At 38.9% G+C, this 25,291-nt stretch overlaps 1 protein-coding gene across 1 annotated transcript in view; it reads left to right on the top strand.

Annotated features, from left to right (window-relative positions):
- The window catches only part of eys (eyes shut homolog), a 1,854,977-nt gene that overhangs the window by 328,410 nt on the left and 1,501,276 nt on the right, over positions 1-25,291 (top strand). The window contains exons 5-6 of the mRNA XM_073056513.1: positions 571-685; positions 24,534-24,684. Coding sequence (XP_072912614.1) covers positions 571-685; positions 24,534-24,684 — 266 coding nt within the window. The remainder of the gene's footprint in view (positions 1-570; positions 686-24,533; positions 24,685-25,291) is intronic.

Here is a 25,291-nt window from a genome sequence, read left to right on the forward strand (position 1 = left end):
ATATTTTATTTTTAAACTAATGTCAAAAAATGAATTAATTAGTTATTATCACATATCTGTTTGTAGGAAATTGTTGTGTCTAATGAATAGCTCTGTTTCCTACATTATCACAATGACCACCTTTTAGAATTACTTTATTGAATACAAATTATTTTGGGACTTCAGAACGTCGTGAAAACTTCAAAATGAATACATATACATTTTCTTCTGCATGCTTCAGCCTTGATGGAAATGTGGCTGATGGGTACTGATACATTCTCCCGAGACGTTGCCTGCCCACATGGTCATTCTTCCAAAATTGAGCTTTATTGCTAAATTGTGCCTTGGTCTATTAGTCAGCTCCTCATTCTTTGTTTTGGAAGCATCTTGTGTTATCCCCCTCACTCACCTCTCATTTAAATTCTTTCTTAACTTCCCATATTAAAGTAGTTTAACATCTATTCATGTTTCCATGAAGTGCATTTGTGATGGAACAGATCTGCCATAGCAAGGAAAACCACGAATGGTAATCCTCTGGACTTTGCCTCCTGTCTCTACCTCTGGTGCACTAATGATTTTGTCTCTTCGCAGATGCATGCCAGGATTTATTGGAAGAAACTGTGAGGAACTGATAGACAGCTGCAAATTCTTTAACATCAGCTGCTTTCATTCAGGACAGTGTCTGAACTTAATTGATGGATTTGCTGTAAGTGATTCTGAATCATTTGATAAAATATTAGTGAATAATTTTGCAAAGAAAGCACAGAAAACTGCTTGTCCTAATATGTTATACCTGAAATCTTTGGTGCATGGCTTATTTTTCCTGGGAGTAAATTCAATACGAAGATTACGTTGATCTCATATAATTGAACAGGAATTGTTAAAAAATATATTTCCTCACTGCTTTGGTTACTAAATACTCCAAGGAAATTTCAGTTCTCAAACTAAAATTATGCACTCAGGTGCCATAACTATCTTTTGGTTAGTGCTAGAAATGTGCCTAAAGTGAAACAATCTGTAACTCTTCACCTAAATTCAGATTCAGATTTATTTATCATAAGAGTATCAAAACAATGAAATGTGTTGTTAGCAACCAACATAACTTGAGGAAGTGCTGGAGGCGGCCCCCAAACAGTGCCAACACATTCCAGTGCTAACATAGCACAACGTAAACAGCAACAGTAACAAAACAAAGAATCAATAGCAAATAAGCCCCTTTTATCCCTCCACCACACCCCCCCCCCCCCCCACACACACACAGGCCTTCAACCCCAGGACAGGTCTTCTCTGTGCTTGCAGAGTTATCCCTTTCACATAATCAGAACATGCTGCAGTGGTCCAACATTATGGGAATACGTAGCAGCACCCTCCAACCACTCCCATGTCCAGCTGGTCAGCCGCTTCTCACCCATCTGTGGTAGAATCAGTGATGCTCACAGTGGTCTTATCAATCACCAAAGAACCCCAAGAAAATTAGCGACAGTTCCTCCTTAGTCCCCAGTGAATGCTGAAGAAGAAGTAGAAGGCAGCATAAACCTTGAAAGGACAGGTATTATTGCAGCATGGTAGCCGAACATGAAACAGAACAGAGCTGGAGAGAATAGGTAAGTAGCTTGGGGTCAATGTGCACAGCAAGTTGTTAGAAGTCCAAGCAAGCGGGGTCGTAAAGCCAATGAATGATTGCAATTTTCCACAGTGTAGCTTTGTCCAAGTGTTTCACACAGCAATTTCAAAATCAATGAAAATTATTATGGCCACTTCTCCAATACAGTTAAACAACACAATTAATAATATTATGGCAACTTTAATATTGTACAATGTTCCAAGGCAATTCACAAGAGGATCCTAAAACTAAATCTGGACTCCAGGATATATAAATAAAGAGATCAAAAATTGATTAGAATTCTGTTTTAAGGAGTTCTTCCTGAAGCTGAGAAGTAATGAGATTCAGGTGAACATCTTCAGAGTCAAGGGAATTCAGTGCACAACCACTAATAGTTGAAAAATTAAAATCAGGGCTGATTAAGTGGTTAGAATTGGAGGGTACATCCATTTCAGGAGATTGTATAGGCAGAAGAGATGTGCACTTCCTTTGACAGTGGTGTGCTCTTCTTTTCCAATTAGGATTTTGAATGATTTATAGGGTCTTACAGGCAAGTCAGCAGAATAGTTAGTGCAGGTGTGGAAGATGAATTTAAATTCAAATTTCTGCTTTTCTGCTTTTATTCATACTACTACCTTCCAAAAATCCAATGAATCAATAGTAATTTTAACTGTTCATTTGTATGTGACAATGATTCATGTTCTTAAATCCATTTCATTGTTGGAGTTTGAGCTATTTTTACAAATCTAACATTGCACCTGGTATTTTGCTGACATTCAAGTGAAATTATGCAGTTTCACTCAGAAAATAACATCTCTGAAAAAATACACTGAAGGCATTCCTTATAAATAAAAATAGTTTGGCTCCTGGTATATATTTTAACTCCACTTCAGCGGAAACTGAAGGACTTAAGACATGCAGTGAAAGCAGAAGTTGGACATTCAGATACCTGTTCTTGCCTTGACATTCATTGACATCATGCCTGATCTTGTTCCTCAGTCCCATTTTCTTTTCTTAGCCCATAGGGAGGTATGGATCTGTCCCAATGCTCTGAATGGCTTTGCCATATACTGCATTCACTCCTCTTGTACTTGACTGTGATAAAATGTAACACCTCATATTTGTGCAGATTAAAATATATTGTCATTTCTCTGTCCACATTCCCACGTGATCTACGGTATATACCACTGTATCATTATAAAACCTTCCTCATGATCGACAACACTGCCAATTTTCATGTTTTCTTATCAGCCAGCCATTCTTCATTTTTGCCCTGAGCACCTATATGTAACTTCTCACTTGTTCCAAGCACTTATATCTCTATCATAAATAACAGAAGTCTGATCATTGATCTCTGCAGAACATCACTAGTCACAGACCCCATGTCAGAGAAACAATCCTCCATTATTACCCTCTGTTATCTATGAACAATCCAGTTTTGTGTCCAACTTACCAACTCATGTGACTTAACCTTCTAGGCCAACTGACCATGAGGGACATTGGCAGATCCTTTACTAAAATCCATGTCAAAAATGTCCTTTACCCAACCCACACCAATCATCTTTGACACTTCCACAAAAAAAGAATGCAATCTCATTTTTGAGACAGGACCTCCCTGCAACAACCCATGTTGACTTTTACTAATAGATCTGTGCTTTACCAAATAATGATTAATCATAAGATTCTTGTCCCTAAGAATCTTCTCCAGTAATTTCTCTACAACTGCATATCACCTCACTAGCCTATAAATGCCTGGTTTGGTCCTGTTACTGTTCTTAAATAAAGGAACCTATGGACCAGGCTTCTCCTTATCTTTATCTATCTTAAAACTTTATCATTGCTCTTTCGAAAATGCTCTCCTGCTGTAACTTCGATCACCAAGCCAAGTATATTTTCCAATATATTATCTACAACTTTTCTTCAGTTGTTCTATCTGCATAATCAATTGATTCTGCCCATCAAAATCCCAGAAATATTATCTTTGTTTTTCTCTTTATCAATGCTGCCTGACTTAATGAATATTTCAGTTTCTTCTGTTTTGTATCACCAGTAAGTGCAGATTATTTTTGGTATTCATAAAATAATGCCACAGACCTGTCACATGATGATTGTCAGTGCCTTATAATGTACGTATGTGTTTATTTCAGCCCTCTGTTTTAATCTGGCTAATAAAACCCAGATTCACTTGCCTGTTTTGTAGGAGCTGGACATTAAGCTAATACAATCAGAATTTCCTCTTACCTTAATGTTGACAACAACCTTTTGACATTTCCACATGTGAATCTGCTGAAATCAGCTAAAGTTTGCATCAGTATTTCTGTAGATTTATCCATTATAATTCCCATCTCTACTCCTTAACAAACTAATAAAGATTGGGGTACTACAATTTAACAAACATTAGAACCAATGCCAACAATTTTCTATTTGGTATCCAGACAGTCAAGAATGCGGTGGGGAGGATTGCTATATAACATTATCAATATAGACTATCTTAATTCATTTCTGTCATTCTGGTTATTTTGGATGTATTAAGTTTTATTTTAAATACTGGGGCAAGATGGGAGATGAGTTAATTAGGGGACAACCTTATTGAAAAATCGATCCTTGCACCAGATAGTTTTAAATTTTTTTTAACTTTAAAGATAAAGCACACAGCATGCGCTTCCAGCCCAATGAGCCACACTGCCCAGCAACACACTGATTTAACATGAGTCTAATTACAGGACAATTTGCAATGACTAATTAACCTACTAACCAATACTCTTATGTTTTGTAGCTTCAAAAGATTAAACCAATTGGAAGAAAAACAAGAGAAATGGGAATGCAAGTCTTAGATCATATTTACTTGAAGTGAAGCATGCACATGTACTGTATCACATGGTAGTGTCATGACATATGCAGTTCACTGATTTTTACATATAACCCAAAATGAATTATTTAGACACAGACTGCTTAATCAATAACATATTTAAAATGTTACTCAAATACTACTGAAATATTAAGTATGCAACAACTATGTTTTTAGACTGTGGGAGGAAACCGGAACACCCAGAGAAAACCCATTACACTTTGGAAGGATGTTCAAACTTTTTACAGAGAGCTTCAGATTTGAACTCCAAACTCCGAAGCCCTGAGCTGTAATAGTGTTGCGCTAACTGCTATGCTACCATGGTGCCCTAATATAAAACACACAATGATTGCTAAGTTGTTGAGAATGCAGGGAAATGTGCAATCTTTTCTGTAGATTGGTCTTGTGATACCTTTTAACCTGCATTGGCCACTGAGGACCCTCTCCAAGCTTAATATTCACTTTCAAAACAATTCAATTCTATAGAGATCTTGTTAAAGGATATTTTTCTCCTTTATAACATTTTATGATGATAGTGATTGCTTTGCATTAGGGATTTTCAGCTGTCAGTGTAACTCATACAGCAGGGACTGCACCAATTCACTGCAGGAAATTTAGTTAGTTGAGGTTACATTATATCTTTATACCAATTGTTGGATGAGTTTATTCCAACTACTCGAACTATGTTTATTCCAACTATTCCAACTATGACCAGGGCTTTGTTCCTTCCAGCAGCAATTTAAGATTCACTGACACGTCCAAATATTCTTTCTGCATTTGGGTATTTTGAATTCCAAACTGATTTTTCACTTTTATCACCACGGAATTGACCCTATTCTATAACAGGAAATAATAATGCATGCCTTTGATACAATTTTCAACTGTCTCTAAACTCTGAGGAGAATACTTAAATTCATTACATTGAATTCCTGAGACTGAACAGCAAGGAAACAGGCAATTCATCCCAAACAGTCGGTGCCAATGCGAAATGAACCGCTTCTTCCTGGTGGTTTGACACTGTTCACCTCAACTATCCCCAATATTGGTTTCTCCTGAGGCCCCAAGTGCATATAATCACTATCCATGCTCCATTTATGGTCTGTGGTTTTGTTTCATCCATATTCTACCCTATCAATTATTCCCAATTATTGACAACACTGTCCAGTTGGTTGGAGGGTTAAATAACTGAATGTGCAGTCCATTAAATAGCAAACAAAGATAAGTTCTGGAAACTAATGAGGCTTTAGCTGTTTGAGGCTTTGGAGAGGAGAGGAGAGGTTTCAGTCAGAGAAAGGAAAGGAAAGAAAAACTCATGGTTAAGTTTTTCTCCTCTTCTTTATATCTGCTCAGCTAGGAGAGCAGAGTTGTCAGGCAGGACAGTGGAATGCTCCTCTTGCGGGATGTGGGAAGACTGGGAGACCCCAGTGTACCCAACGACTGCAATTGCAAGAAGTGTATCCAGCATTAAGGAGATGGAACTTAATCTGGATGAACTCTGGATCATTCAGGATGCTGAAGGGGTGATAGATCAGATATATAAAGAGGTAGTTACACCCAAGGTGCAGGACACAGGAAACTGGGTGACATTCAACCACTCAGGAAAGGGAAAGGGGTTCAGGAGCCAGTGCAGAATATCCCACTGGCAACCCTCAACAACAGGTACATCACTTTGGATACTCTTGGGTGGGGTGGAGTGGTGGTTGACCTAACAGAAGAAAATCCCAGTGATTAGGTCTTTAACCCTGTCCGGCTCTGTGACTCAAAAGGGAAAGGTGGGGGGAAGAAAAGGTACATTGTGGTGATAGGGAATTTGTTAGTTACAGGAACAGACAGCAGGTTGTGTGCACGAGATCAAGATTCCCAGATGGTATGTTACCTCTTGGGTGCCACGGGGTTCCGAGACATCTCGGATCAAGTCCTCAGCATTTCTAAGTCAGAAGGTGAATTGTCAAAGGTTGCTGTCCATGTGCGTACTAATGACATGGGTAGGATGAGTGATGAGGTGCTGTGTAAGGAATTCAGGGAGTCAAGTGCCAAGTTAAAGGGCAGTACCTCCAGGGTTGTGATCCCAAGATTGCTACCTGTGCCACATGCGAGTGATGCCAGAACTAGGAAGATTATACAGTTTGATATGTGGTCAAAGATTTGGTGTAGGAGGGAGGGCATAAGGTATTTAGATAATTGGGCTCTCTTCCAGGGAAGGTGAGACCTATACAGAAGGGACAGTTTGCACCTGAACTTGAAGAGAACTAGTGGGAAGGTTTATTAAAACTGCGCGGTGGGGTTTAAACTAGAGTTGCAGGGAAATAGAAACCAGAATGCCAGAACAGTTTGTGGAGAGGCTGTGGAAGCAAATGTTGGTAAGACCTTAGAGAAAGTTAGGAATCAAAAGATTGAGCAGAGTGCAACTAGTGTCCTGAGCTGTGAATGTTTCAAAGCAAGAAGTATCGTCGGAAAGGCTGATGACAGTGCTGAAGATGAGGTAGCTGGTTCACAAACAGAGGTAATATGTAGTGAGGAGAGGCTGTTGATAGGGCAAAACTCCAGTTCACAAGATGAGTTGCAACGTAAAAGGCAAACACAATTGAAAGAGGTAGATACAGGACTGAAGGTGTTATATTTGCATGCGGTATACAGAATAAATTAGATGAACTTGTAGCACAGTTATAGATTGGCACATATAATGTTGTAGGCTGAAAGAATGTTATAGCTAGGAGCTCTATGTCCAAGGACAGGCAGGAATGAAGAGGGTGTTTCTCTGTTAATAATAAAGGAAATCAAATCTTTAGGAAGAAGTGACAGAGGGTCAGAAGGTGTTGAATCATTGTGGATAGAGCTAAGGAACTACAAGGGTAAAAAGACCCTGATGGGAATTGTATACAGTAGTAAGGATGTGGTCTATAAATTACAACAGGAGATAGAAAATGCATGCCAAAAAGGCAATATTACAATAGTCATGGAGATTTGAAGCAGTAATTTCTAGAATACCTATGAGATGGGTTTTTAGAATAGCTCGTACTTGAGCCTAAAAGGAGATCAAACTATTCTGGACTGGGTGTTGTGCAGTGAACCAGAATTGATTAGAAAGCTTAAGGTAAAAGAACCCAGAGAGGCAAATGATCATAATATGATCAAATCACAAAGAAGAGAAAATCTGCAGATGCTGTAAGTCCAAGCAACACACACAAAATGCTGGAGGAACTCATCAGGCCAGGCAGCATCTAATCTTTAATCTTTACTTGCGTGATCCAGGCACTCAACACATTCCTCTGTGAGTTAAGTTTCCTTCATATCTTTCTCCTTGGCAAGTGCACATGAGAAGTAAACATTTAGTAAATTTGTTCACAGCCCCTGGCTGCACACACACTGTAGGTTACCCTTTAGAATACTTCATCCTCTTTGTGATGTGTATATCCTGTGCCTTCCAAATTGCTTCCAGAAATTGCAGCCATTGCTGCTCTGCTGTCATCCCTGCCAGTGTTCTTTTCCAATCAATTCTGGCCAACTCCTCTCTCATGCTTCTGTAATTGCCTTTACTCCACTGTAAAACTGATGCATCTGACTTTAATTTCTACTTATCAACTTTCAGGGTGAATTCAATCATATTATAATTATTTGCCTCTGTGGGTTCTTTCACCTTAGACCTTCAGACAATAAGACATAGAGGCAGAGTTAGGCCATCTTGCCCATCGAGTCTGCTCCACCATACAAACATGGCTGATCATTTTTTTCTATCTCCTCCTCAACCCAGTTCCCAACCTTCTCCCAATAACTTTTGGTACCATGTCCAACCAAGAACCTATCAATCTCTACCTTAAATACACCCAACGACCGAGCTTCCACAGTTGCTTGTGGCAACAAATTCCACAAATTCACCACCCTTTGGCTAAAGAAATGTTTCCGCATCTCTGTTTTAAAAGGGCGTCTCCCTGTCCTGAGGCCTTGCCCTTCTGTCCTAGACTCTCTCACCATGAGGAACATCCTTTCCACATCTAATCTGTCAAGGCCTTTCAATATTCGAAAGGTTTCAATGAGATCCCCCCTCATCCTTCTGAATTCCAGCGAGTACAGATCCAGAGCTATCAAACGTTTCTCGTATGATAACCCTTTCATTCCTGGAATCATCTTTGTGAACCTCCTCTGGACCCTTTCCAATGCCAGCACATCTTTTCTAAGATGTGGAGCCCAAAGCTGCTCACAATACTCAAAGTGAGGCCTCACCAGTGCCTTATAGAGCCTCATCATCACATCCTTGCTCTTATATTCTAGACCTCTTGAAATGAATACTAACATGACATTTTCCTTCCTCACCACTGACTCAAAGTGCAAGTTAAACTTCAGGGAGTTCTGCACAAGGACTCCCTAGTCCCTCTGCATCTCAGATTCCTGGATTTTCTTCCCATTTAGAAAATAGTCCACATTTATTTCTACTACCAAAGTGCATGGCCATGCATTCTCCAAAATTGTATTTCCTTTGCCACTTTCTTGCCCAGTCTCCTAATCTGTCTAAGTCCTTCTGCATCCTACCTGTTTCCTCAGCACTACCTGCTCCCTCCACCAATCTTCATATCATCTGCAAACTTGGCAACAAAGCCATGAATTCCATCATCTAAATCATTGATATACAGCATAAAAAGAAGTGGACCCAACACCAACCCCTGCAGAACACCACTAGTCACTGGCAGCCAACCAGAAAGGTATCCTTTTATTCCTACCCACTGCCTCCTATTAATCAGCCAATGTTCTAACCATATTAGTAACTTTCCTGTGATACTATAGCTCTTAACTAGGTTAGCAGCCTCATGTATGGCACCTTGTCAAAGGCCTTCTGAGAGTCCAAATATACAACATCGACTGGATCCCCTTAATCTATCCAACTGTTGGCACAGTGGCATCAGTGCCAGACTTCAGAAGTGAAATCTCCCAAGTTAGAACCCAGTTACCCTCCCCCCCGGGGCACACTTCTCATCCGTGCCGGGTTGAGTGCTGAGCTAGCCACTCGGCCTCGTAGAAAACAAGGGTCAAGTCAGGAACGTTCATACCATGACCCAGTTAATCTGAAAGGAGACCAATCCTGACTCCAGGCCCCAGACAAGAATGGCTGACTGTCCGGTGTGACAAGCTATGAAATGAAATGAAAGATTTATCCTACTTGTAATCTCCACAAAGTCCTCAAACCTGAAGTTCTGTAATCAATTCTGGTTCATCACACAACACTCAATCCAGAATAACTGATCTTTTAGTGGGTTCAACCATGAGTTGCTCTAAGAAGCCATCTCATAGGCATTCTAATATTTCTCCGTCTTGGAATCCCACACCAACATGATTTTCCCTATTTTACCTTTGCGATTTCTATCCCATAGTTATGACTATTGAATGATCCTTGGGTATATTAAGATGGATTCTTGACTTCACAATTGAGTTTGTTATGGCCTTGGACCTAATTGTCTGCCTGAACTTTCTCTATAATGATAATCTTTTCTACATTTAATTATTGTTTTCTCCTTTACTACCTCACTTCACTGTTATAATGATCAATATGGATGATATGCATGTTTTTCATCATACAAAGTTTCAAATCAGTTCAAAGGTTCATTCTATTATCAAAGTATGTATGCAGAATACAGCTCTGAGATTCGTCTTTTCCAGATAGCTATAAAATACAGAAAAGCATTAGAAGTATTTGACAGGTAAGATATCCATTCACCCCCTCCACACACAAAAAGAAAAAAGAGAAATAAAAACCTGTAAATCCCAACCCCTCCCTTCCAGAAAAACTAATGGATTGCCCACACTGGAAACAGCAAGAACATCAAACCCCACACCCCCAACCTACTAATCGGCAACAAGAAAGAATGGATCACCAATAAATATCAAACTGAAAGAGGCCAATATGAACCACAGTTCAATCCATATATCTTAGAATTTTGCTAACAACTCCAAGAGCATCAGGAAGAGCAATCTTTCGAACCCACCGGCCTTTCTGGGGAGACTTAGACCTAGTAGCCCCGTCTCTGAGCTTCCACTCATGCTTCTGTCCCAGAGCTTCCTCGGGAACACTAGAGCACTAGCCCACTCAATCAAACTACAGACTGTAAGTCACAGGCTCCAACAGTTTCATAAACAATACTAAGATAAAAAGAATAAGTAGAAGACGTAGAAAAACTTGAATTATTGTGTATCTGGAAGATATTGCCCAAGGAATTGTTGCTTGCTCGTGCCATCTTTATCTTGGTACATGTGACAATAATGAACGAAGTTAAGAAAATTATTTTTACATTCCAGCCTCCTTGATTTCCCCATGAGCCTTCTCTATTGTTCCATTGGTGTCAGACTCCTGACCGCATGAGCTCACTGTATAACAGAACAAATATGGACCAGCTCCACCAAACAGTGGAATTGTGGCTTTTCTATTAACTTATTGCTACTTTATTTCAGGAACCCTTAATGATTTGACTTACTTAAATCAATCTATCAATCTTTATCTTGAATATATTTGATGCTTAAGCCTCCATAGCCCTCTTGGTGGAGAGCTTTAACAATTCACCTCCATTGGATTGAAGGTATGTCTTCTGACCTTTACCCTATTGATTCAACACCTAGTTCTAGGCAACACACACCTGGGAAACCTTATTCCTACATTCGAAAAGGATTTTGCAAGAAGATCAGCATTTTCTTCTTCACTCAGTTTGATATACATTCACTAACATAAGCAAGGAGGAATACTGAGTATTGGCCTCTTTACAACTTTTTAGTTACTTCCCCTTATTTAAATCCTATTAACTAGTTTCTACTGTATGTTCTTAGATACTCCATAAACCCCATCCTGCAATCATAAGCTCGTATGTTCTGCAGTTTGTACTGCAAAACAATTTTAAATTGAAGGATGAGTGCTAATTAATAAGGTGCAATATAAAGCAAACAATGCACTAAATTCTACTTCATCTTTGTGGCATTTCTACCTTTGCTTAGTCTTATACCAGTCCTTCTAAAAGAAGTTCAATTATCTGAATTTCAACATGCTCACCATCTATTGTCATGGAAAGCATCTGTTCCCTTTATGTTATTGCAAAATTTTGACATTTGTACTTAAATGTCATATTGGCTTTCAATAAATTTGTATATGTTTTGAATATTCACCTTTATTCACAGGGTAGTTCACACCATTAGTTTGTATAAAGGCTGCTAGATTTAACCAGCTCTCTGTCAATCTGCTCAGTGTTCAGAGAAATACATGTTTTTTTAAAATTTTTACATTAAATTCCATCTTCAAAAATATATTACAGTGTGAATATATTTGGACAATGAATTTCAATAAGATTAATCGCTCCTCTGTGGTAAAGTCAATAGTGTCTGTCAGTTTATGCTGGAGAAGAAAAAGTAACCATACTCTGGTTGGAAGATCTTGAGTGAAATCAAATTAAATAATTTGCACCCAGTTCCAGCAAACTCAGTCCTCAGGAACAGAAACATTAGAATATTAAGTCAAAATGAAAGTAGGTCAGTTTCACCCTTCACTAAGACTATAGCTGAACATTGACCACTATCCTAGATTGTCGTCATATCCCTTCGTTTCTTAAATATCCAATTGTATATTGATTGCTGCCTTAAAAATTTTAGCAACACTCTATGTCTAGATGGGAAAACTCTAAATATTTGCTGTCCTGTGATTGAAAATCTTATTGCTGCATCTCAGTCTTAATTTGGGACTGTCATGGCTGCTAGTCAGATGAAAATTATACTTGTCACTACCAAGAAAAATCCTCTGAAAGTTCTTCTTATGTAGTACAGCATAGAAACAAGAGCACAATCAGTTTGAGAATGGGAATAGACTGCTTAACCGCACCTCACAGAACAAAGATCCCCTCCTTAGAAACCTCTTGGAAAGTCTAAAGTAAACATGTACTGAATTGGAAATGTCCTTTCACATATTTTGCATAAATGTCTAATGAATGAATTAATATTGACACAATAGGACCTGCTGTTTGAGACTGGGTATGAGGCAGCTGACTGCTGTCAGTACACTGTTATGCAATTGCAAAGCACAGAAACAGCCCATTCATCCCAATTGATCAATCTCAGTATTTATACTGCACTCAAGCCTTCTCCAAACCTTTTATTTCAGTATTTCACAAAATCTCTGCTTTCTTTCATATACCTATCAAGCATTCCTTTAAAAGCAGCCATGCTATTCACTTCAGCTACTGTTTCTGAAAACAAGGTCTGTACTCTCACCACTGGATATGGACTCATTATTTGAGTTTGCAGTGCCTGTCATTTTGTGGTCTTTGGGTGGACTCACTCACAAGTGGATACGTCTTACTGAACTCGCAACAAAGATTAAACACCCTTCAGCTTATCCTTCAGTCATGTCTTTTTGACAGAAAAAATAACTCTTTGATACCTGATGTAGACATGCCCAATATTGACGGGGTGTTCAAAGTGACAGGTATTCTCACTGGCAACTTGTTCCTTCACAAGCAAGAGAAAAGCGTGATTCTAAAAAAAAACAGGCACGTGCACCATGAGATATGGCATAATCTCCAATAGAGAAGGAAGTTCAGCTCTTAGCTCAGTGTTATTTTCTTGGTTTTATAAGTGAATCAATGCAGGTTACAGGTCAAACTATTCTCTATTAGTAATATTAACAGCTGTGAAATCTGCCATTGAGATATCTCAGTTCAGCATTATTTCAAAATTGCCTAGTCTTTAATGCCCCCTTTGCTGTTTGCCACCAAATATTAAAATGGCATTGAATACTCATTCTCGAATTCTTCAAATTGGGAAGAGGAAAGGAAAAGGTCAAAAGCTATTTGTAATCACAAGAGATTCTGCAGATGTTGGAAATCCAGAAAACACACAAAAAAAAAATGCTAGAGAAACTCAGCAGGCCAGGAGGTGTATATTGAAAGGAATAAAGAATAATGAATAAAGCCTAGCCCCCTCCCCACCTTCTTGTTCTGTCTTCTTCCCCCTTCCTTTCCTTTCTCGGTCCAAAACATTCGCTGTTTATTCCTTTCCATAGATGTTGCCTGAGCTGTTGAGTTACTCCAGCATTTTGTGAGTTACTAAAGCTATTTGTAACACATTTCTGTACAGAGAGCAACTTCTATAAAGAACAATTGTTTCCTCTTGCATCTACTGGGTAATTTTTACCCAATCTCCTTGTTCTGAATCTGACTCCATTAAATAGGCTAGCTGTTAGGACCATTAATCAAAATGGTATCAAATGAGTAAAATCAATTTTTAATGAAGAGTGTTAGTTTAAAAGAAATCCAGCTCCTTCTCATGTCGGAGTATAGTTTTCCCAGGTTAGATGTGGTACTAATAATCTGGAAACATATAACTTAATCTATACTTTATATCAATACAATTCACCTACTGAACCTTTGGGTCAGTTTCACCTCAGACTCCATTTATCCTGGCTGCCTGTCTCAAGAGACTGTCAATTACAGCTGAAATGTGAGCAGTTTGGTTCTGAAAGGCCAGATATTCCTTCCTCATCATGTTACCTGTTTCTAGGTGACATAATTTCAAAGTCCAAGCCATGGAGTGTGTTCTACCGGAAAGGTAATGAGAAACAATTAAGTACAGTATCAAGGGGTTTCAACTTAGTAAGAAATGATGGCATGACCTCATGCAACTGCCAACAAATGACCAAAAATAACTACTACTGATGAATTGAGCAGAGCCAGCTAAAAAAAAAATACAGAAATATTCAGAAGAGAACCTCCGTGCAAAGAAAAATGTATTTTGGAAATGCCCAGTGAGCAAAGAAAACCGTATTTGCTTTGTTCAGGGATTAAATTAATTTAGCATTTTGTATGAACATAGAGCAATGTGTTGGATCTTGGTGTAAAACTGTATCTTTTTCTTGTAATTTAACTTGACTATGCTTGTTTGTAATTTTTATAATCACCTATACATGTGCGATTATTTTGTGAGTTTTCCTGTGGTCACAGTTGCCTCTGAATTTTCTAGGAAGCTTCTTGTTTTCAGTGACAGGTGCCATATTACTGGAATCCAGCAATCTTATAAGTTGACTGTTATCACAAGAAATTTCTATTATCAGAGAAGACTATACTACTATTAAGTTTCTTTTATTTTCTCCTGCCATGTTTCTTTGTTTTTGTATCATTTTGAAAACAATCGGAAGCAACAAGTTTATGTCTCATTCTTGACTTTCTGATGAGCCACTGGATCCCAAAAACTTCAGGGTCAAACAAAATATTGAAATTAACTCCATTATTCCACTGTATTGCTGAATTTTTTGTTCATGTCAAAAATATTTATTTTGCCCAACTCCTTTCAGTTAGAAGTTCAAAATACATTTATTATCAAAGTACATATATGTCACCAAATACTACCTTGAGATTCATTTTATTGCAGGCATTCATGGTAGAATGAAGAAGTAGAATCAAACCATTGAAAAACTGCACACAAATAAAGGCTGACAAGCAACCAATGTGCAAACGATGATAAACTATGCAAATACAAAACATGAACAAATAATAGTAATGTTAAATAAATAATAAATAATACTGAGAACATGAGTTGCAGAATACTTGAAAGTGGGTCCATAGGTTGTATTCAGTGACCAGTTGTGGTGAGTGAAGTGGTCCATACTGGTTCAGGAGTCTGATAGTGAGCAACCAGAGGAATCGTGCTGATGCAGCAGTTGAAGCAGAAGTGCAAGAGTATGTTGATGGTGGCTGTAATAATGTCGGAGCAAGGAGAACTTTTCCTATTCCCTACTGATATCCGTTACCTAAATAAGTTTCCAAATGTATCTCTGTTCCTCCACTTGACTTAAATCAAAGCCTATCACTTTGTTGTTGGAAGCTCTGACTTTAGAAGGACCAGCTAAATGACAAATTTGTCTATAGATTGACTAAATTTGCTATTCTTCTGAGTTTAAATAGAGGTTAGAAAGTAAATCAACACTTTTCTGTTTGCTTCTTTCTGACTGAAATTGGAGTGCCTGATTGGAATGAACATCCACAGACTTCTGAAAGGAAGCAGGATACATTGACAGTGTGATTAAATACTTGTTGGCTAACTGCAGTTCTACTCACCAAATAGAGTACATGTGACAAAAAACTTTGCATAGAACTAAAAATTAGGCAGTCTGAGTTTTTTGCTTTGGATGAAAGCAGGGTGAAGAAAGATTTAACTGAAGTGTACAAAATGAGGAGGTCATCCAGCCTGAGTAAGAATAAAGGACCTATTTTTCCTTAGATAAGTCATCTAGAACCAAGGGATTATAAATTTAATGTACTGTCTCTGCTGTAATAGGGATAATTTCAATTTGCATTAGGGAGACTATCAAGAGGAGTATCATCTTCTGTAAAATGTTCAGGTATTTTCTTTTCCAAAGGAAAATGGGACAATCTACCTGCATTTCCATGATTAGATGTCCTCATGAATTCAGTCTTGTAATTGTGTCCTCCAAAGAACAGAGCCTGTCTCTGCTTTAATGCTGCTGTTGTTAGTGGAACACCCTTCTGTGGATTAAAAATGGACAATAGTAGTTGATAATCAGTGGCGAGGGTAAACTGTCTCCCATACAAGTACTGGTCAAAGTGTTCTATGCTTCAAACCAGACTCAAGGCCTCTCTGTCAATCTGTGCGTATTTTTTCTCTACAGCATTAAGGGAACGAGATGCAAAGGCTATGGGGTGTTCACACCCATCACATAACATATGACACGACCGCGTCTACACCATCAGGCGAAGTCTCACAGGCAAGCTTCACTGGATGATATGAATCATAATGTGTGAGGTCACTTCCACTTCCTTTACCTTTTTGAAAGCCACCTCACATTGATTTGTCCATTGCCACTTCAAGATAATTATTAATGAGTTCAACAGGTGTAATAGTGATTGACAAATCCTGAAATGGACCACAATTGTGACACATCCTCTGGTTTTAGGGCATCCATCACTATTGAATTTTCTTAGCACACCTGTATAATCCTTGGGCGTCAATATTGTGACCATAGTAAGCGAAGCTCGGTTTGTAGAATTCACATTTGTTGCATCATGCTCTGAGGCCATAATCTTCTAAGTTTTTTCATATTTTCTTGAGATTTTGGCGATGTTCAAAGGTTTAAAGGTTCATTTATTATCAAAGTATACAACTCTAAAATTGTTCTTCTCCAGATAGCTACAAAACCAAAAAAGAAAAGAACGGCAGCATGATCATCAACCACACCCCACCTCCAAATACTTCCTTCCCGCGCAAATACAAGAACACAAATGGAATAGTTACATCAACCCTCAAATCCCCCTCCCCCACACTTTGATGTTCCCTGTCAACTTTACGGGTAACAATGATGTCATGCAGTTAACACTGAATGCCTGGACAGCCTTGCATCACCCAGCCATTAGTTTTCTACCAGAATGCAGGTGCAGATTTTCCACAAAAGATAAGCCTATTATAGCAATAAAGCCCTTTGCCAGTGTTTTGGTGAGCAACACTTTCGACTCTTCTTCCATTTCCATCTGTATAAAGGCCTTAGCTAAGTCCATTTTGCTGAAGTGTTCCTCTCCAAAAAGCTTTGCAAAGATATCCTTTATCCTAGGCAAACGGTATTGCTCTGCTTTCTGTACTGGGTTGATGGTGACCTTAAAATCACCACAAATCCTGACAGACACATTCTTCTTGACTACTGAAACCTGCGGCGTTACTCATGGGCTCCACTGAACCTTGGATAGAATTCCTTCAGGCTCTATGCGATCTAGTGGACTGGCTACTTCATCATGAATAGTATAAGGAACTTGATGGGCAATGCAAAACTTGGGTGTGGCATTTTCATTTTACACTATTTTACCCTTGGTATGTTGGAATTTTCCTACACCATCCTTGACCGCTGCTGAGGCAGCATCCAGTCCCTTTCTTAATTTGCTTTCAGTTGATACTATTACAGGGGATGTCACATGCAAATGCTGGATGGATTTCCAATCAAATTATGGTGGTCTGAGCCAACCACTTCCCCAAAATGCTGACCCTCCTTTTTTACCAAATACAATTCCTATGCAGCTTGTTGGTCATTGTATTTCATGGTTACAAATGTCATTCCAACAGGAGTTATCTTTTCTCCAGTGGAAGTTCTTAGTTGCGTAACCAGGTGACCATTAAATATCATTTTTTTATTGTTAAGGTGCACTTACAGTATGTATTCAGCATAAAATAGCTGCCTGCCTTTAACATAAAATGGTGATGACATTTTGCATGGGTGAAGTAGAATGAAGTAGAATAAACAAAGGTTCTGAACTTAAAGAAGGGTAACTTTGAAGGTATGAGACGTGAATTAGCTAAGATAGACTGGCAAATGATACTTAAATGGTTGACGGTGGATATGCAATGGCAAGCATTTAAAGATCGCATGGATGAACTACAACAATTGTTCATCCCAGTTTGGCAAAAGAATAAACCAGGGAAGGTAGTGCACCCGTGGCTGACAAGGGAAATTAGGGATAGTATCAAGTCCAAAGAAGAAAAATATAAAGTAGCAAAAAAAAGCGGCATACCTGAGGACTGGGAGAAATGCAGAGATCAGCAGAGGAGGACAAAGGGCTTAATTAGGAAAGGGAAAAAAGATTATGAGAGAATGCTGGCAGGGAACATAAAAACTGACTGTAAAAGCTTTTATAGATATGTGAAAAGAAAAAGATTGGTCAAGACAAATGTAGGTCCTTTACAGTCAGAAACAGGTGAATTGATCATAGGGAACAAAGACATGGCAGACCAATTGAATAACTACTTTGGTTCTGTCTTCACTAAGGAGGACATAAATAATCTTCTGGAAATAGTAAGGGACTGAGGGTCTAGTGAGATGGAGGAACTGAGGGAAATACATGTTAATAGGGAAGTGGTGTTAGGTAAATTGAAGGGATTAAAGGCAGATAAATCCCTAGGGCCAGATGGTCTGCATCCCAAAGTGCTTAAGGAAGTAGTCCAAGAAATAGTGGATGCATTAGTGATAATTTTTCAAAACTCCTTAGATTCTGGATTAGTTCCTGAGGATTGGAGGGTGGCTAATGTAACCCCAGTTTTTAAAAAAGGAGGGAGAGAGAAACCAGGGAATTATAGACCGGTTAGTCTGACATCGGTGGTAGGGAAAATGCTAGAGTCGGTTATCAAAGATGTGATAACAGCACATTTGGAAAGAGGTGAAATCATCAGACAAAGTCAGCATGGATTTGTGAAAGGAACTTCATGTCTGACGAATCTTATAGAATTTTTTGAAGATGTAACTAGTAGAGTGGATAGGGGAGAGCCAGTGGATGTGGTATATTTAGATCTTCAAAAGGCTTTTGACAAGTTCCCACACAGGAGATTAGTGTGCAAACTTAAAGCACACGGTATTGGGGGTATGGTATTGATGTGGATAGAGAATTGGTTGGCAGACAGGAAGCAAAGAGTGGGAGTAAACGGGACCTTTTCAGAATGGCAGGCAGTGACTAGTGGGGTACCGCAAGGCTCAGTGCTGGGACCCCAGCTGTTTACAATATATATTAATGATTTAGACGAGGGAATTAAATGCAGCATCTCCAAGTTTGCGGATGACACAAAGCTGGGCGGTGGTGTTAGCTGTGAGGAGGATGCTAAGAGGATGCAGGGTGACTTGGATAGGTTAGGTGAGTGGGCAAATTCATGGCAGATGCAATTTAATGTGGATAAATGTGAGGTTATCCACTTTGGTTGCTAGAACAGGAAAACAGATTATTATCTGAACGGTGGCCGACTAGGAAAAGGGGAGATACAACGAGACCTGGGTGTCATTGTACACCAGTCATTGAAGGTGGGCATGCAGGTATAGCAGGCGGTGAAAAAGGCAAATGGTATGTTGGCATTCATAGCAAAAGGACTTGAGTACAGGAGCAGGGAGGTTCTACTGCAGTTGTACTGACAATGCTCAGACAACTTCTTCAATTCAGCCACATACACTGAAATGGATTCCCCCTTCATTTTGATTCTATTTATGAAACCTAAAATATTCTGCAATCAACAACAGTTTTGGTTCTAAATATTTCTGCATTACTTTCACAATATCAGTAAAGCTTATTTTCAGCTAGTTTGGTTGGAGCCGTTCAATTTCTTAGCAAACTATATGCCTTTAAATCCAATGCACTCAGCAAAAGTGACACTCACTTCTCATCGGTTATTTAATTTGCTTTAAACACTGCTCAACTTGCTTCATATACAATATCCAGCTAAACAAACAAACAAACACATCAATCTTTCCAATGTAGCAAGACATTTCTGCTCTTTTTTATGACTATTATCACCTGCTACACATTGTTTATGAACCCGTGAATTCTTCGGTTTCTTGCCTTTTTTTAACTTCGACTATATCTGTTTCCTTTTCTGAAGAGCACTTGCTGTGCTCTTTTGTTACTCGGCTGTTTTTTTAAAACTCAACTGTTTAACTTACTGTGCTTGTTTTTAACTTGAACGGCTCGCTGCGTTTCAACAAGTAGGTAGCCTTCTCTAGTTCATTTTGAACATATTCATCAACACTGTTTTGTTTTGTAACTCCAAAACATAAATCTAATTACAAGAAAAAGATGAGAGTGCAGGACAGCAGGTCTTAGCTTGTTTTTTTTTACTTTAAGTTCAGAGCGTGAATTTGACACTATGGTGTAATGAAATAAGCAATTCATGCATTTCATACATATAAGCATCATTCATTATTTAAACAACAAAGAATGCTTAATCAAAAACAATATATTACAATATTACTCAAATATTACTGGTATATTAAATACACAACAGAAATGTCTGCATTCAGCCATTCAAATAACCATCTGACACAGGAAGGAGCCATTTTCCCATTCATTCTGCTCTGCCATTCCATCAAGGCTGATTTATTATCCCTCTCAACTCCGTTCTCTTGCCTTTACCCTTACTAATTAAGAACCTATCCATGGCAATGTATTGTACAGATTCATCACCATCAGGCTCAATAAATTCATCTTCATCTCTTTTCTAAAGTGATGTTCTTTTCTGAGGTTGAGATCTATGATCCTAGACTCCCCCCCCCCCATAGGAAACATCCTTTCCACTTTATTTAGACCTTTCATTATTTAATAGGATTCAGTGAGATCCCTCCCCACTCATTCTTCTAATTCCTCCTCATTCTTCATGGACATAGACAGAATTACTATCAATTTGGAACTGCCTGAAATGAAGAGATTCTTTGCCTTTGTTTGGGTATCAATACTTGAATCTCAGGCCAGATCAGATCTGATATAAGATCAGAGTCCACACTGAATTTCTGACCCATTTTATGAAATTCCATCTCAGATTTAATAGCAGACAGGTTTCTGCTGCCAGATTTTCCCTCTTTTCAGTGTTTGCCTGGAGGCTTCCAGGAGCAGCAGCATTGCACTATACTATCTGAATCCTCGGTACATCTTTGCAGATGCCTCCAGAACCCAGAGGCCCAGTGGCTTCAATCTCCACCAGCACACCAGTTATATACAGGCATCAAGACTCTCCACCATCCAGGCCATGCTCTCTTTTCACTGGGAAAGAGGTACAGGAGCCTTAGATCCCACACCACTAGTTCAGGAACACCTAAAACATCAGGCTCCTGAACCATTGTGGATAACTTCATGCACCTCAATGCTGAACTGATTCCAGAACCTTTCAAGGACTCCAAAATCATGTAATCAGTATTATTTATTTGCTATTTATTATTACTACTTGTAATAATAAATAGTTTGTCTTCATTTGCACACTGATTGTCAATCTTCGGGTGTAGTTTCTCAATGATTCTATTTTATTTCTTTGGTCTATTGTGATGCCCACAAAAAATGAATCTCAGGGTAGCATATGGTGACATATACTGTATGTACTTCAATAATAAATTTACTTTAAAGCTTGGAAGTTCGAATGTTCATGATAATTCACCTAATTGCTGGCGATGAAGTAGTCACTTCTACAGAGCTGTATCATTCTTGAGTTCTTCCATTTTTTTCTGCTTTTATTTGACAAATTGATCCTGCCTTAATGGCATCAAGATTCTCCTCTCTCTTCTTTTGGACCTTGTCCTTTCTTTTCTCAAATGTGTTCTCTTGCTGAATGATTTACTGGTCAAAGCTTGCTGCTCAGTGATTACATTTCAGAATAATTTCAATTACAATGAAGTGTTTAGTGGTGTCTTGAGGGATTAATGAGCACCTTATAGATGCAGGTGTTCTTGTTTTAATAGGTTAAATTAATAGAATGATTTAGAACCTCCCAGTGCCAGCAAGTCAGGCACACAAGTACAATCTCAGAGCATTCAAAGAGAATCAGGGTATTCCAAAGTCAAGACATAACGATGTGGAGGGCTGCGGGTGGGAGAGACATTGCTATGGAGGTAGCTTGTGGCAGAGAATGTAGTCTGAGCCAGGGTACAGCTACCAGTAATGGGTGGTACTTTGGAAGAAATAGGGTCACCAGTCATGGGTAAGATAGTGGAATCTACATAGGACCGTGATCACCTGCAGGGGGTCAATGGAATTGGGGATTGCAGGCATGAGTTGGAGATGGGGATTGTCAGTTGGCATGATTTGTAGAGTAATTATTAGTTACAAGCTAAACTCAGTAATCAAGAGTCCAGATCGGTGACTGGTGTATGATTGGTGAATGGGATGGTGTTATCAGATGGAGGCTTTAATCATCTTGGGAGTGCAGATTGTCACTGGTGATAAATGGAAAGTATGTAAAATACTTCATTGGAGTCCACAGCGTCTTGACGAAGGGTCTCAGCCCAAAATGTTGACTGTACTTCTTCCTGTAAATGCTGCTTGGCTTGCTGCGTTCCACCAGAATTTTGTGTGTGTTGCTTCAATTTCCAACATCGGCAGATTTCCTCGTGTTTGTGTTTTAAAATCCACAGCATTATCCTGTTGTGGTGAACTACATATACCTGTCTGGACACGCCCCCTGCTGACTGCTCCTGTGGCTCCTCCCACAGACCCCTGTATAAAGGCAATTGAGGTCTGAGCCCGGCCTCTCTGTCTCCAGGATGTAGTATGGTGGTCAATCACTGCTTGTTCCTTCTTCCAGTCAATAAAAGCCGATATCTCGCCTTTACGTCTCAGAGAGAGTTATTGATGGTGCATCACCTGTTTTGGGGCACAGGAATACCGTGGCTTCCTCCCATATCCAAGTGTGAACGAATGAGGATGAGCAGTCTTTCTTGTATAGTTTTGCATAGAGATTGCCCTCACTCGACAGGCCAAGTACATTTCTCGTTTGTTACAACTTCTGCTACTTCTGAATTTCATTGATATTCTTCAGTTATTGATCAAGGCAATGAATGAGAAGCATTGCTCAACTTTTATAGATATGTAGTGGAGAGTGTATTGACTGGCTGTATCATAGCTTGGTATGGAAGCACCAATGCCTTTGAACAGAAAATCCTACAAAAGGTAGTGGATTTGGCCCTGTACATCATTAGTAAAGCCCTCCCAATCACTGAGCACATCTATATGAAATGCTGTTGTAGGAGAGCTGCATCCTCACCACCAAGGCCATGCTCTTTTCTTCTTGTTGCCATCGGGTGGATGGTACAAAATCCTCAGGACTCGCACCATTAAGTTCAAAAATAGTTACTACCCAGTCACTCACTTGCCCATCCATTGAGATGTACCCACAACCAACAACCTCACTTTCAGGACTCTTTATTTCATTGTCTCGTGTTCTCATTATTTATTGTTATTTATTTATGTTTGTATTTCCACAGCTGTTGTCTTCTGTACTCTGGTTGATCTTTCATTGATCCTATTAATGTTAGTGCACTATAGATTTGCTGAGTATGCCTGCAAGAAAATGAATCTCAGAGTTGTATGTGGTGACATACATTATATATACTCTATTAATAAAATATACTTTGAACTTTATTAACTTTGAACTTCAACATTTCAGGAACAGCTCCTTCCCTTCCACTATCAGATTTCTGAGTGGCAATGAACCCAATGGACATTACCTCAGTATTTTCTCTTGTTTTGCACAACTTTTTTAATTTAATTTTTATATATACTTATTATAATTTATAGCATTTATCATTATGTAGTGCAATGTATGGCTGTCACAAAACAACTAAGTACACAGCATACTGTATGTCATTGAAATTGAACCTGATTTTGATTCTGAATCTGACCCTGAAAAGCCGGGATCCAATGTGACAGTTGTTTATTACCACCCAGGAGGAGCTAGTTCAACTGCATTTGCAGGGAATACAAGTTTTTGACAGGCACAGTTAAGATGCATTTCTGTGCACTAGTCATATTTAAACACTAGATGCTAAGAAATATATGCTCTAATTGCCATATTTTAGAGGAGCATTTATATCAAGGTCCAGTAGGAAAGGTGTCTCTGTCATCTTGGCAAGCCTACTAACCCTCAGGTAAAATCACCAATGCAGAACCATATTATCATCTTTCTTACTTATCCAATTTCAGCATTTGCATTAACTTGTGTCTTTGCTTATCACCTTTCAGTCTCTTTCTCTCCCTTCATTCTCTCCTCCTCCCATAGTACTCCTTTGGTTTTTCTTTTCTCTCGCATTTTCCGTCTCTACCTATCCCCATTGTTTCCCCATTCCACCTCAATTCCCTCCAATGTGGTTCCATCTGCCCATCATCACCCTCCTTATTTGGTTCTACCTATCACCTGTGAACCTTTGTCTCATGCAGAATCTCACTTCCTTGCTGTCAGTCATGATGCAGGGTCTAGAACCAAGCCACCCTTTTGCATGCACACGTGCTGCCTGACTTGTTGAATTCCTACAACTGTTTGATTATTTTTGCTTCAGATTACAGCATCTGCTGTTCCACGTCACCTAGTGATTTGTCTGATTTCACTTACCCATTGGTTTTCGTGTTCTGGATGCTGCAATATTTCTAAAAACAAAGATACTCTAATTGCAATAAAATTCTTTGTGATATTGTAAAAGACACTTTACAGATATTGGAGTTATGAACATAAGTTTATACCTGTACTTTAAACTGTTGTTGCAGCATATTAAGAAGAATTATCATTTGTGGATGAAATCCAAGGTTTTTCGCCTGCATCTGATGTAATATGTATTCCTTCTTTCTGCAGTGCCTCTGCAAGTTAGGCTGGACCGGGAGATTGTGCCAGCTTGTGGAAGATGCCTGCTTAATTTATCCCAGTCACTGCCAGAATGGAACCACGTGCACAGATGCCAATGAGTCTCCACAGTATTGGTGCAGGTGCCCTCCAGGTTACTCAGGTAAGCTGGAGTAAGTGTGCGAAAAGCCAGAGTAAGATCAAGTGAATCTCCACCATCTCAACACCTTTCTTTTGTGTTTAGAAGCATAATTTTTATTTAATTCTTTTCATTAACTTATTAGAAATCACAGCAGGTGAAAATAAAATAAATTGCTAACAGAAGTGCCAGAAAGCTTGAATCTGTCTTCCTCGTTTAAGTGAAAAAGTGCACTTCCTGAATAATTATTTAATAAAAACAGCTTCTTTGATCATAATCAACACTCAGACATACTTACTTTTATAAAGTTGTGCCTTTTTTCACAGAAGTATTTATTGAGAGTGTAGCCAACTCAACATACGAATGCAATTGGGATTTTGGGATTTCTGTCAATGAGTGTATCATTCGTAGCCATTATACAGCATCTGTATATTGTAAGACACTTCACTCCGGTGTCTTCAACAAACATAGAACCATAGAAAATAGGTGCAGGAGTAGGCCATTCGGCCCTTCGAGCCTGCACTGCCATTCAGTATGATCATGGCTGATCATCCAACTCAGAACTCTGTACCTGCTTTCTCTCCATACACCCTGATCCCTTTAGCCACAAGCGCCATATCTAACTTCCTCT

This window comes from Hemitrygon akajei, chromosome 9 (genome assembly GCF_048418815.1).
Source record: "Hemitrygon akajei chromosome 9, sHemAka1.3, whole genome shotgun sequence".
Classification (NCBI taxonomy): Eukaryota; Metazoa; Chordata; class Chondrichthyes; order Myliobatiformes; family Dasyatidae; genus Hemitrygon; species Hemitrygon akajei.